This window comes from Argiope bruennichi, chromosome 6 (assembly GCF_947563725.1).
Source record: "Argiope bruennichi chromosome 6, qqArgBrue1.1, whole genome shotgun sequence".
NCBI classification, from domain to species: domain Eukaryota; kingdom Metazoa; phylum Arthropoda; class Arachnida; order Araneae; family Araneidae; genus Argiope; species Argiope bruennichi.
The window spans coordinates 85,900,058-85,913,188 of record NC_079156.1 but is presented as its reverse complement, the minus strand read 5'-3'; the positions used below and the strand labels follow the sequence as shown (position 1 = coordinate 85,913,188).

The following is a 13,131-nucleotide window of genomic DNA, read 5'->3' as shown; positions in this document are numbered from 1 at the left end:
ATAACAGACAAAATCAGACAGCGACAAGCCTGGGCGCAATATATTGTTCTGATGACCATTGTCCCAAATCTACATATGCCCATAAGCAGCGTTCACACGAGGCCAACTATTGCGTGCATTGCAACTATTGCTCATTTAGTCACGCCTACTTCAGGAAAATCACATGACAGCAATGGGACAATGCCAAGTAGTTATCCCGAAGAAACAACCATTTGCCATTGTGCCTTTGAGTCACGTGATGATCCTGATGTATGCATGATCTTCTGTTGTACGCAATAGTTGGCCTCGCACGAATGCTACTGTATTCTTGATATCACATTGTTTACTGGTGAGGCCTAGCCTTGTATGAACAGCAACTAATTTTGAATGTCTTCTGTTTCTTTCGCCAACTTCTTAAAATATTCATTTAGCCTCAAATGCCTGAAGCAAATTCCCAACCTTTCAAAATATTTTTGGTTATTTCGGGAATATTTAGTATCATTCAAAAATATTAGTATCATGCAAATGCTATTTTTCCGGTAAATTCATCAAATTTGTCCCAATATCCATGAATTTAAGATATTAGTCGCTTTTGGAGCATTATTTAGTTCTTATTAAATAAGCAGGAAAAGTAGCACCATACCTTTATTGGAGGACTTGGGATCAAGTTTTAAGAGACACGCAAAAACATGGATTCGATGGTTAATGCGGAACGATTGTCCGCTTTACCATCAAAAAATTAGCATATTCTTTATCAATCGGTGAAAAAAATCTTTTGATTGTTTCTATTTTAATTAATAGATCAAATTTAAATGCTCTTCACCAGGCGCTTTCTTCTTGCCGAAAAACAAAAGGTAAAAAACTGTGATAATAGCAATGTATAATAGCTATGTACAATGTACAATAGAACTATGATAATAGCAATAGTAACAAAAATGAAATAATCTAACAATAATAATGAATCTAGAAATAAAATATTGTCTGACCTAAAATAAATATAATAAAATTGCATGCGCATTTTAAAACAAGTTTTGATTATTTTTTTTCATTACTTAATTTAAGATAAGTGAAATGATATAACTCAAAATCGAACCTCCAAACCCTATAAACATGAATAGTATACAACTGCTAATATTAAATTAATACTTCAAATCATAAAATATTAACTTTCAAATTATATATGTGTTCGTGCAGCATTTAAAGGTAATATGTACATGCACAATTGAACTGATTTCATAACCATATATTTTTCCATAGACGAGGAAGATAATTTTGAGGAATTAACGCATGCTCAACTGTATGAGGAAGTGAAATTATATGCTGCAGCTTTTCGAAAGCACGGTCTCAAGAGCGGAGACGTAGTAGCAGGTAAATATTTACTGTTTTACATCCATTATTTCACCAAATATAGGATTTTTTTTCTTTTCTTGAATGTGTTAAAATATATTACAGTGATATGATCCAAAAAAGCTTAAAAATTCAATTCAGTAAAAAGGGATAATCCAAAGTTTTTATACCCAAACAGATGAAAAAATTTAAAGAATTTAATCTTATAATATAATTTGCTATCTCTGCTTGTGAAGCTATGGGATAGCAGTATCTTTTATCCAATTAGTGTTGAAAAGAGAACGGAAAACCCTTGAAGGTCTCGGATGCCAACAAGTAGGAATACCCTACACAACTTCCGCCTTTAGTAGCGCACTGAGACGCGTTTTATTTTCGTTGTTACTTATGGCACTTGCCATGTACAAGTCCGCTGTTCGAAGACAGCCGATTTAAGCCTAAGGGGAAGAGCCTCTTGTTTTTATCGTAGAGCCAACTTGGGCCAAAAGTACGACTTAACTACACACACGTCACGACCCTTTTTGCGGGGCGGACTTCATTCAAGCATTTCATTCACTCATCCACAAATCGTAATTTAGACCTGAATCAGAGAACGATTATTCCTGATCCAGTACCTCCAGTGGTATTACTCTCAATCTGGAGGACTTTGTGACCACGACAGATTTATACGTGCGCCAGCCACCAAGCACGCGGGGAATCTTCGGCCGTTGTGGTTCGAACTCTCAATCTAAGGCACGCGAATCCAACACTCCAGCAACCAGGCTATCCCGGCCCGGTTTATTCGTCGTAATGTAATGGTGAAAACTGAGATTGAATTATTTTCAACCTTTTTTCATCGACTGTATCCAAAATTTGAGATAGAATACTGGTCACAACACCGCATGCAAAATTTCATTTATTTAAATAGTTGTAGGTTAGAGTACTCGTGCCCATGTGCATACCATTATATAGGCCAACAAATGTTCACCACTCCTTTGGCATATTAAGTCCATTTTTGAAATGCTTCGACATTTCTGATGATAAACCTGTACACCAAATTTAACCCATCTAGTTCTTTGCGTTATGGATTATCGTATTCACTTGCAAGTATACAAACAGGTTTATCTTTGATGGATTTATTTCAAATTTTGATAAAAACATCACACCAAATCCCTCTCCTTGAGCTCAATGCATTATTTAATTATCCTGTTAATTAATAGACAGATATAAATCCAAAAATACCTTTTTGCGAACTCTAAAAATCGGTGATTCGTCAAAATCTCAAATTTTCTGACAATACCAATGCTTTCTCTTTGTATCTTTCATATGCGAGACAAAGATAAAATAAGTATTGTAAATTAAATTTTTATAAAAAAAAATTTGTTGCACCACTTCCCATTATAGTTCATGTGCATTTTCAGGGTAAATCTACTTAACCTCTGTCTGTTTGTAGCAGAATTATTTCGAAACTTAGTATTCTTCTAATTCCAAAGAATACTAAGGCATTTTTCTGAAAGTGTGAAAGATGATTGTTCATTGCTGAAAATCCTTTTAGGTTTTATAAACAATAGGAAAGATGCAGTCATTGGATGCTTGGCTGCAGCTAGTATAGGTGCTATATGGAGTGGAATACAAGTGTACAGTGGAGGAAAAGTAAGTTTTCTTAGAATATATATATATATATATATATATATATATATATATATATATATATATATATATATATATATATATATATACACTTATGTTCAAAATTAAGGTCACAAAATTAAAATCTGAGAAAAATTAAAAACTATTCACAGTGTTGCCATGACAATTTGGCACAGAGGTACACTACAATGGAAGAAAGAACATAGACACATCACAACATGGAAAAGATTTTAATTGGGAATTAAGAAACTGGGTATATCAAAAAGTGTTACATTATGAATCAGAGATAAAGCATTTATCTCGGGGTAAGCCTGTCTAATATAGAGTGTGACCAACGTGCACTGCTATACAGGCTTCACAACGAGCTTTCATGCTGTTTGTGAGATTGTCAATAAATGCTTGGGGCAACAAAGCCCATTCTTCCAAAAGCGCGGCTTTTAACTCTTCTAGGGTATTAGGAGGGGGGTTACGCTGTGAAATGGCTCTTCAGAGACCATCCCAAACATGTTCGATAGGATTGATATCCGGAGACCTCGAGGACCAGTCCATACGTCGAATATACTCTTCCTCAGGAAAATCATCAACGATCTGGGCTCTGTGTGGACGCACGTTATCGTCCATATATATGAAGTCTCGGCCAAAAGTACCCCGGAACAACCTCACATAGGCTTCAAGGATCTCATCTCTATAGAGATGTGCATTGACAGTACCCGCATCGAAGACGTGAAGTGGTGTACGACTGAACAACATTATGCCACCCCAGACAAGGATTCCTCTGCCATCAAATCTGTCGATTTCTTTTACATAGGAGGGATGATAGCGAGCTCCTCGCTCTCTCCAGGTGAAGATTCAATGAGTGTCACTCTGTGTGGTAAATCTAGACTCATCACTGAAAAGAACACGCCCCCATTCTTGCTGTGCCTAATACTGTTGTGTTAGGCACTACAAGAACCGGGCTTTTCAATTGGATGCAGTCAAAGGGACGCACTCAACTGGTTGTCGGGCATAAAGGGCCCTCTCTGCTAGACGTCTGCATACTGTTTGTCTGGAAATTCTTATTCCAGACGCAGCAGCAAGGTCACGAGCAAGTTGAGGAGCCGTTGTCAGCCTATGCCGTCGGGCGCTTAATGCCTAATAGCGATCCTGTGCAGGCGTCTTTGTCCTGTGACTGCCTTGGCCGGCATTCCTGGTTGCAGTACCACTTTTTTGGAATTGATTCCGCAACCTGGATACCACTTTCGGTACCACTTGTAATCATCGAGCCACCTCCGCTTGAGACTGCCCAGCTTCAAGCCTGCCAACGGCTCTCCATCTCAATGAATCGTCTAAACCATTATGAGAACTCATTCTCACTGGAAACATGATAAATTTTTTGTTTAAATTCACTATTCACAAAATTGCAGACAAAAATCCCAAATGCCTAAACGGTCTAATTTCAGTGTTTCCTCAAAAACTAATGCTCAACAGCATTTTTTCCCACAACAAAGGTTAATATCGTGTTGCCGGTCTTTCACAATATATAAAATATAATTTGTTTAAATTTTACTGGTAGCCATTTAGAATTACTTTGAAAAACATCTTTGTGACCTTAATTTTGGACATGAGTATATATATATATATATATATATATATATATATATATATATATATATATATATATATATATATATATATATATATATATATATATATATATATATATATATATATATTAAAATCGTGCACATACATAACTCCCGTAATTGCAATTTACATAAAGAGTACCAACCTTTAAACATGATCTTGTTTACAGGGGTGTTTGTGCTCCGGGGAAACCCCGGAATTCCGGGGATTTTGAACTTCGATACCCGGAAATTCCGGGGATCGTCGTTCAAAAGGAAGTAGGAATAATAATGAATTATTTATTTTGATCTGGGTAATTTTGTTTGCTTTGAAAGCAGAAAACACAAAGTCAGTGTGTGTGGTGAAAACTTTTCCTTTCTTTCTCCAAAGGCAGTGATAATGCGTGAAAAGGGGGAAAAAACTTCTTTTTTGTTCTTTCCTTATTGCGAGTTATGACTCATTCCCCCGGTTCTCGGACATTCTCTTCTGGATTCTTTTCGGCAAGTAGGCGCGGCAGAAAAAAAAGGGAGAGACTTCGTTCGACCAGATGTGCGATCACGTGACCTGGGTTCAAAGGTCTTAATTTTGCAAAATTAATGGTTATTAATTTTGCAAAAAAAGTAATTCATTGAACTTTTATAATTAGGTCATTCAATACTTCATAATCGTAATTTTTCATTTCTCCCCCCCCCCCTTCTTGAAACTCCAAAATGTCGGTAGTAAGTCCGTAAAAGTTTCAGGGGATTTTTTGGGGTCCCACAAACACCCCTGTGTTTAAATAATTACATAATTTTTAAGTGCCGTTTATCGCATCGAAATCTCTTCCTACACATAGGCAAACATTCATCTTTCTCTTACAAATAGTAAATATTCCTGTAAATAGAGAAATATTTTAAATATCGCCAACTGTAGTCAAGTACGCAAAAGAAGAAATGAATATCCGTTTGTTATTATTTTGATTTTTATATTTAATTATATGTAAATCTATGTATATAACTTTATATAATTTAAATTTAAATACTTTTTTGTGTGTGTGTGTTCTAATTTGATGGTAGAGAAAACTAAACTGTTAGATTCTTAAGAAAACTATTCTTGGATGTAAAAACAGCAAGATTTTGCAAATTGCACCTGCATTATATTTTACAATTATTTTTATTTCCATAAACTTATTTACTTACTTTGAAGCATTGAATTTCATTTATGTAAAACATTCATCAGTCAGATTGACGGATTTAAAGGTCGAGGATCCGATACTTGATTTCATTAAGTAGTCGCTAGGTACTCGAGTGTAAAACAAGTCGAATACATCCAACATATTATCCTTTCAAGTCCTTCATGTGTCCTGTTCGCCATCGCACAGGCAATATTATATTTATTGCAGTTTAATCATTTCCACTTTAATTTAAAGCATAAATTCTACGGGAGCTAATAGAAAATGAGAGAGATACATATTACGTTATGGCTGAAGGCCTTTATAATATTATGAGTGAATTATATGACTATTAAAATAAGTTTTAAAATATTTTAATGAAGAAGCAATTAAAATGAGAGTTCTGTAAAATATTTAATTATTAAAATTTTAACGTGCATTAAGATTGGCGAACCGACTGGTCGCCAAAGGTGGCTAGTATAAAATAAATTCTGTATCATTAAACCATTAAACAACTCAGAGATGATATAAATTTAAATATAAAAGGTATATTTTAGTGAATTGAACCAAAAGTTATATTGTATTTCCAGAATAAACCATGGATTTTGTCTGGGCTTTCTTTTCTGTTTACCACATTGATAATAAAAAAAAGATTAATGAATAAGGTCCATGTAATAAAAAAGAACCTTGGATAAGAAAGCAGCTTCTTGCTTTTTTGAAGAGTACATAAATGGCAGGATAAACACCATTTATGAATAATGCCTCTTGAAGGAGATGTTGGTGCGTTAACCGGTGACGACTAGCTTGCAGTTATACGAAAAATACATATTCTCGATCTCCCTGAATTTACAATAATGGCGCTGAAGCCGATTAACCACATTATTCGCCAATAATATGACATGTCTTTTTATCAAGCTTCAGCGTATGAAACACTCATAACGGGAATTACATATAGTGAAATTATTTTATATGCTTCGCAATTTCCATATTGTTGACTAAGGTAATCTTATTATTCAAATTCTTGTATACCCACAAATATCCTTAGGGATAGCTTTTAGATAATGTTGGTTACGATCAAATTCCCTCCATTCCTATGACGAGATATATCTCCTACGGGAAAGATTGTGCCGTAGCCGATGATGTCTCCTAGGTTTTCAATCCCAATGCTTATGTTGATACAGCGACGATTATCTTTCAAATATGTTGGATATAAAAACAAGTTGAGAATAGCATACTTGTGGTAATTGTTAACCTATAGGGCATATGTTTGTAACAAATTTTATCATTTGGTTGCAGAAGATTAATTTTTATTAGCAAAATATACGAACCAAAAACGAATGAAATATTTTATTAAAATGTACTGAAAGGAAACTTGATGTTTTTCAAACATTTTTTTTTCCAGGCAGGCACTAAAATTGCTCAACGAATGGAACCGAAATTCTTAATCGCGGTGGATCGCTTCCAAATAGAAGGAGCTGAGTTTCCAGTCATGGACAAAGTACCGGGAATAGTTGATTGTAAGTAGTGAAATTTTTACCACGACAGCTATAATTTCGCAACGATAAGCATCCAAAATATGGTGTTTCTGCACGTCTTAGGGATGCAAAAAAATCTCTGTAAAATTAAAATATTCTTTAGTCATAATATATATCATATTTTAAAATACAGAATATATCTATTTCTATATCTTACAGTACAGAAATACATGTATGATTATTTAGAAAGCATTTCCGTTCCAATTTTCAAATTAATTTTAAATGCATTCAGATTGTTGAGAATGTACTAATATTTAAAAATTTAAGTTATTTTTATGATATAAAACAATATTTAGTTTTTCAGATATGCTGGAGAAAGATTATAAAGTCATCATTTTTAATTTCCATTAGAGAACTGATAGTCGTAATGGATTTCCCCCATTTTTTTTATCTTTAATATTTATTGTATGTTTTAAAAGTTGACACAGTGATACCGATTAACTTATTTTGAATTTAAAAATTTTTAATTAAATTAATTTTTTTTAACTTTTTGTAAAAATAAACTGTAATTTTTTTAAACCAAAAAAAAAAGTTTCTTCCTGATATGACTAGTACCCTATGTGCATTTATCTAATATTTAATCCTTTGTTTTCATATTGTCGAGCATAAAATTAAAACTGAATTACTGGAGTTTTTATAACAAAAACTTTTAAAAAATTGGGAAGAACTAAATTTTCTTATTTTATTTAACTTAACTTTATTAATATATATATATATATATATATAGTTGCCTAATTATATAAACTTAATTTTTTTTCAGCCACCCCTTCCATAGAAAAGGTCGTCATTATTCCAACTAGACAAGAAACTCTATCCATAGACACCTCAAACATAAGGAATTGGTATGTAATTATTTCATGTAAAAATTTCCAACGAGGTTTTATCAAGAGTATTTATTTAAATACTTTTGATAAATAAATTAATATGTGAATACTATTATAACATGTAGTCACATTTTTTTCATTATTAAATATCGAGATCATTCTTTTCCCCCATTGCATTTTGTATTTATCACAACATGGTGTATTTTGTGTCATATAAAAGTCGTAAAACATTATTGGCAAGATACTCTCTTCCAGTGATATGTTATGGATCTAAATTTGCTGACGCAATAGAGTTTTTATTATATATATAATAAGCCCAATTTTATCCAATATAATTATAATAAATCAATTATAATAAACAATGTCGACATGTTCTAGAAATAATTATGTAAACTCAGAAAATTATTACATAATATCATGGACTTAAGGGAACCAATAACGAGATAGCAAATTAACAAAATGATCGCTTGCTTTATTTACTTTAAAAATTTATTATTCACATTGGATTCAAAATCACCTGAAAAGCCAGAAATACTGAAAGAAAGAGCGATTTAATACAAGATCTTTTTGTCGCATTCCTTTAACCTTTTCTGTTTTTGTACATTGGCCCTGAGAGGTCAGTAACAATAGAAAATAGAACTGCATTTCATTTAAAATTGTAGGTAGAAAAAAAATTAGAAGTTTCATTTAAATTACGTACAAATCACTTACTGAAGGACTACTTTAACCCTTTAAAGGCCATTTTTTTCTAGTCATATTATGTTAAAATATTTTTAGGCTTGAAATTAGAATAAGAAAAGGGATTCATTTATCTTATTAGATAAATTAAATTTGATTAATTAATTTATTTGGTTAATTAATAATTAAGTAACAAATCAAGACACATCTTTTTGTGTGAGATAAAGAACTGAAGCATTTAATTTTCTGTCTTTCTAAAATAATTTGTCAGAACTGATGCCAAACTACATAATTTCATACAAAGATTGATAAATTTGGTGAGAAGCATACATACTTCCCACGGCCCTAGAAAGGGTTAATTCACTGCACGCTACTTCTCTCTCTGTTGATCACTTAAACTAAAATTTTCCCAGATCTGATTTTTTATAAGAGGATTAACAATGCTCTACTTTACCATACGGATGGCGCAGTATGGCCAAAAATAACCCATGTGCCAAAAAACCCAAATCAATCAATCCATCGTGATAAGATAATCAATCACCCGGCGAACTTCCATTCAGCTTTCAATTCAAGGCTAGCAGTGCTTTAAAATTATTGCGTGTGCATACTTACGGATAAATAGACAGACAGTCAGCCTATTGCTTAAAGAATCTGAATTTTATATACGTTAACAATGTTTTGTAAAGACCATGTACCAAGTTTTAGCCACCTAGTTTGTTATATTTCTCTCATATAAATTCTTTTTTTTCTCAAATAGCGTTCAAAGTTAAAGTTATAGAGTATGATGCACAATGATTGATACTACATCTCAGAGATCAACATTAAAGATTAAAAAAGAAAAGATATTCTTAAGAGAAATTTTATACTTATTTTATGAAGTGACAAACAAAAATATTTTGCAGATCTTATAAAGTGACTTTGCTAAATCTGTAATAGTCTTTTATTTTGTGATTTTATTTCAAAGCCCTAGATATATTTGAATATTTAATTATTTATTTAAAAAGTGCATTAGAGTTCACAGAACCAAAGTATCAAAAAAGTATTGTGAGAATTTAAGAGAATTTCAATTTAAAAAAAATTCGGTGCACTGATTTAAGTTTTTTGGGGCGAAATACTACTAAACTTAAAAATATAGCATGTTGTTAAATTTTTAACTGAAGATGAATTTTCCAAAATTAATTTGAGAAAAGTGATAATAAATATTAAGTAAATACGTAGTTTTCAAACTTTCGATCGTTCTAAGTAAATTATGAGACGAGAAAAAGAAACAACGAAAAAAAACTTTCTGAAGCTTTTCATTCTGGTTGTGTCTTAGAAATATTCTCAAAATTATGTATTAAAATTGTACCAATATATGTCAATATGGGCTTGAAGAATTATTGAGATCACATTTCAGTTGCTAATTAAAATTAATTTTAAATTTTTCAGTTGCTTCCTACCAGAATTTTTGGAAAGTGGCAAAAACCCCGATGGTTCTGTGCCTGAAATCGTATTCGAGCAGTTACCATTTGATCATCCTCTCTTTCTAGTTTTCACATCAGGAACAACAGGTTTACCAAAAGCTCCAGTCCATGGAGGAGGCGTAAGTTTACATTACATGCTGAAGAATATTTTGTAATAAGAATTTGAAAATATGCTGAGGAAATATTTTTTGATACATTGTGCCCTAAAATTTAAGAAAACATTTAAAGAAATAAAATTAGGTTTACATATAATGATATTTTAAAATCTAATTTCAATTCTAATTAAATTCCAAAGTTTTGTCTCAATTTTGCCCATATTAACTTCATTCTGAAATATTCTCTTATTTCCTGATCCCATTCCACTTTTTCTATTTAATTAATGCAACAGAAAAACTCTGTAAAAAGGCTTTATTCAGCGGGTCACACACCCCGAGTGAAGGGTTAAAAAAATTGCTCACCTAAACGAATTCTTTTAAAAGATCCCTAAGATTCCCAAGATATATTCCCTAAGATATATATATATATAATTGTTAAATTTTATCGATAGAAATTACTTTAAATTTTTTACAGAAGTACTAAAAAGTGTGTTTTTTAAATATTGCAAAATATCAAAATATAAACACTACTATCAAATTCCTCCTATTTCATCCAAAATAAAAACTAGAACTGAAACACTTACGACTTAAAAATGCGGCTAATGAATAATTTATATTCGATAAAAAATAATAAGTTTTGAAAAATATATTGATTCCCTAAATAAAGCAAAAAAGAAACTATGAAATGTCTCCGGTTTAGCCAAGCAAGTGAAATGTTTTATAAATAAAAAATTAGGCATTAATGGTTTAAACTTATAGGTCTTGCATATATTTTTTTAATAATATGTTTAAGACATTTTTCAAAATGTATATATACATTTTATACAATTTTAATTATTACTTTTAAATTCACGAAACTCACTTATTTAAATGCGTTGATTATTGACATACAAAATAATTCGATAACCTCACTCAACTGTTATTTTTGGTCGGTAAAACAAATTTAACACGGCAATATAGTTATTAATACACTTTTAATATATGTATATCATCTTCAGTTTATATCCATTATTTGTACGGATCATAACTGGAAATATTTTATTTCCTATAGAATCTAAAATTACAATAGAAATTTTATGGTTTATATTTTCTAATTACTTCTTTCGATATTCCTGTGTGATCGAGAAAATCATGCATTTTTCTATGTTTTCTTTTTCAGACATTCTTGCCATTGCTCATTGACATTGCCTTTCATTGGAATTTAAAACCTGGCGACACACTCTTCAGTTTCATTCCGGTAAGTTTATTTCATAAATTTTCAACACTTTATAAAAAAATTTCGAACTAATAATCCTTCAGCGAATCGCTTCATAGCACTTGCTTCACGACTTCGATTCGCTTTCAAATTCGAAGACTTTTAGGACATCAACAATCATCAGAATTTGGCAATAATCTTCACGTTCAAACTCGAAGACTTTTAGGACATCAACAATCATCAGAATCTTGTAATAATCTTCGCGTTCAAACTCGAAGACTTTTAGATTATCAGCAATCATCAGAATCTTGTAATAATCTTCGCGTTCAAACTCGAAGACTTTTAGATTATCAGCAATCATCAGAATCTTGCAATAATCTTCACGTTCAAATTCGAAGATTTTTAGGACATTAACAATCATCAGAATCTTCGAACACTCTTCACGTTCTAATTCGAAGACTTTTAGGACATCAACAATCATCAGAATCTTGCAATAATCTTCACGTTCAAACTCGAAGACTTTTAGGACATCAAAAATCATCAGAATCTTGCAATAAGAAGGATGGCCATTATAAAAAGATTACAAGAAGTATTAAGCCAAAATAAATCGCTCTAAACGGATTTTTTTTCTTTTTTAAGGCAATCAATTAATGACAGCATACAGTTCATAAAACTGCAAGCCTATGAAGTCGCTGTAATAACGAATATTGTTGTAGTGTTTTGCGTTGTAATCAGTTAAAATTTCATTTGCGTTTCACTATAACAGTTATATCCTCGTAACTATATGAGAAAGTACATTTGTATGAATTATGCGATTAAAAAATACCCAAAGATATCAGTGAAATTAAAATTAATCTTGAAAATATATTAAATGCTATGGAGACGATCTTAAAATGTTTCGCATCATAAGAAAAACTCAAGTACAGATGCAATGTTTTTCAGTAAAATGGAACAATACACCAAGTAGAAAACGTCGATATTCAAGTAGTTATTGTAAAAAATGTTCCTCATCATAGATTCATTTTTTGCCGGCGTCCTGGCATAGGGGTAGCGCGTCTTCCCCGTGATCTGGGCCTTCCCGGGTTCGAGTCCCGGTTTGGGCATGGTTGTTCTTCTGTTGTTCTATCTGTGAGATGTGTGAATGTGCCCTCCTGTAAAAAGGGGTTGTGCAAGCGAATGAATGATGCGTGAGTGGCAAAGTCGTACTCTTGGCCCTAGTTGGCGCTGCTATAAAAAAAAAGAGACGTCCCCCTCAGGCTTAAATCGCTGTCTTCGTAACAGCGGGCTTGTCAGTGGCAAGTGCCATAAGAAACAAACAAAACAAAACAGATTCATTTTTATTGAATTTTACATTTTAACATGATATTATTTAGTGATTAAATATTATCTCTAAATTATACGATAAGACATACATAACTGCCAAAGTCGTTCAAAACACTCTACAGGGTAAATTGTTAGGTTTAGAATTATTAAATTTGGTACGTAGTAAGTTCATGGATTTTTAAGCTCATTAAGAAAATGCTTACCAAAATTCTAATTAGAATTTTAATAAAAAAATAATTTTAATATTAATATTTTTCCATAATAACTTCGAAACTTATTATTACCTCAAAAAATCATATTTTTTTTCGTAGCTT

At 32.0% G+C, this 13,131-nt stretch overlaps 1 protein-coding gene across 3 annotated transcripts in view; it reads left to right on the top strand.

Moving 5' to 3' along the window:
* Window positions 1-13,131, top strand: part of LOC129971205 (acetoacetyl-CoA synthetase-like) — a 58,947-nt gene that overhangs the window by 24,421 nt on the left and 21,395 nt on the right. For all 3 annotated transcript variants that reach the window (XM_056084777.1, XM_056084780.1, XM_056084779.1), the window contains 6 exons: window positions 1,237-1,347; window positions 2,858-2,955; window positions 7,107-7,221; window positions 8,000-8,081; window positions 10,170-10,323; window positions 11,459-11,536. In XM_056084777.1, coding sequence (XP_055940752.1) covers window positions 1,237-1,347; window positions 2,858-2,955; window positions 7,107-7,221; window positions 8,000-8,081; window positions 10,170-10,323; window positions 11,459-11,536 — 638 coding nt within the window. The remainder of the gene's footprint in view (window positions 1-1,236; window positions 1,348-2,857; window positions 2,956-7,106; window positions 7,222-7,999; window positions 8,082-10,169; window positions 10,324-11,458; window positions 11,537-13,131) is intronic.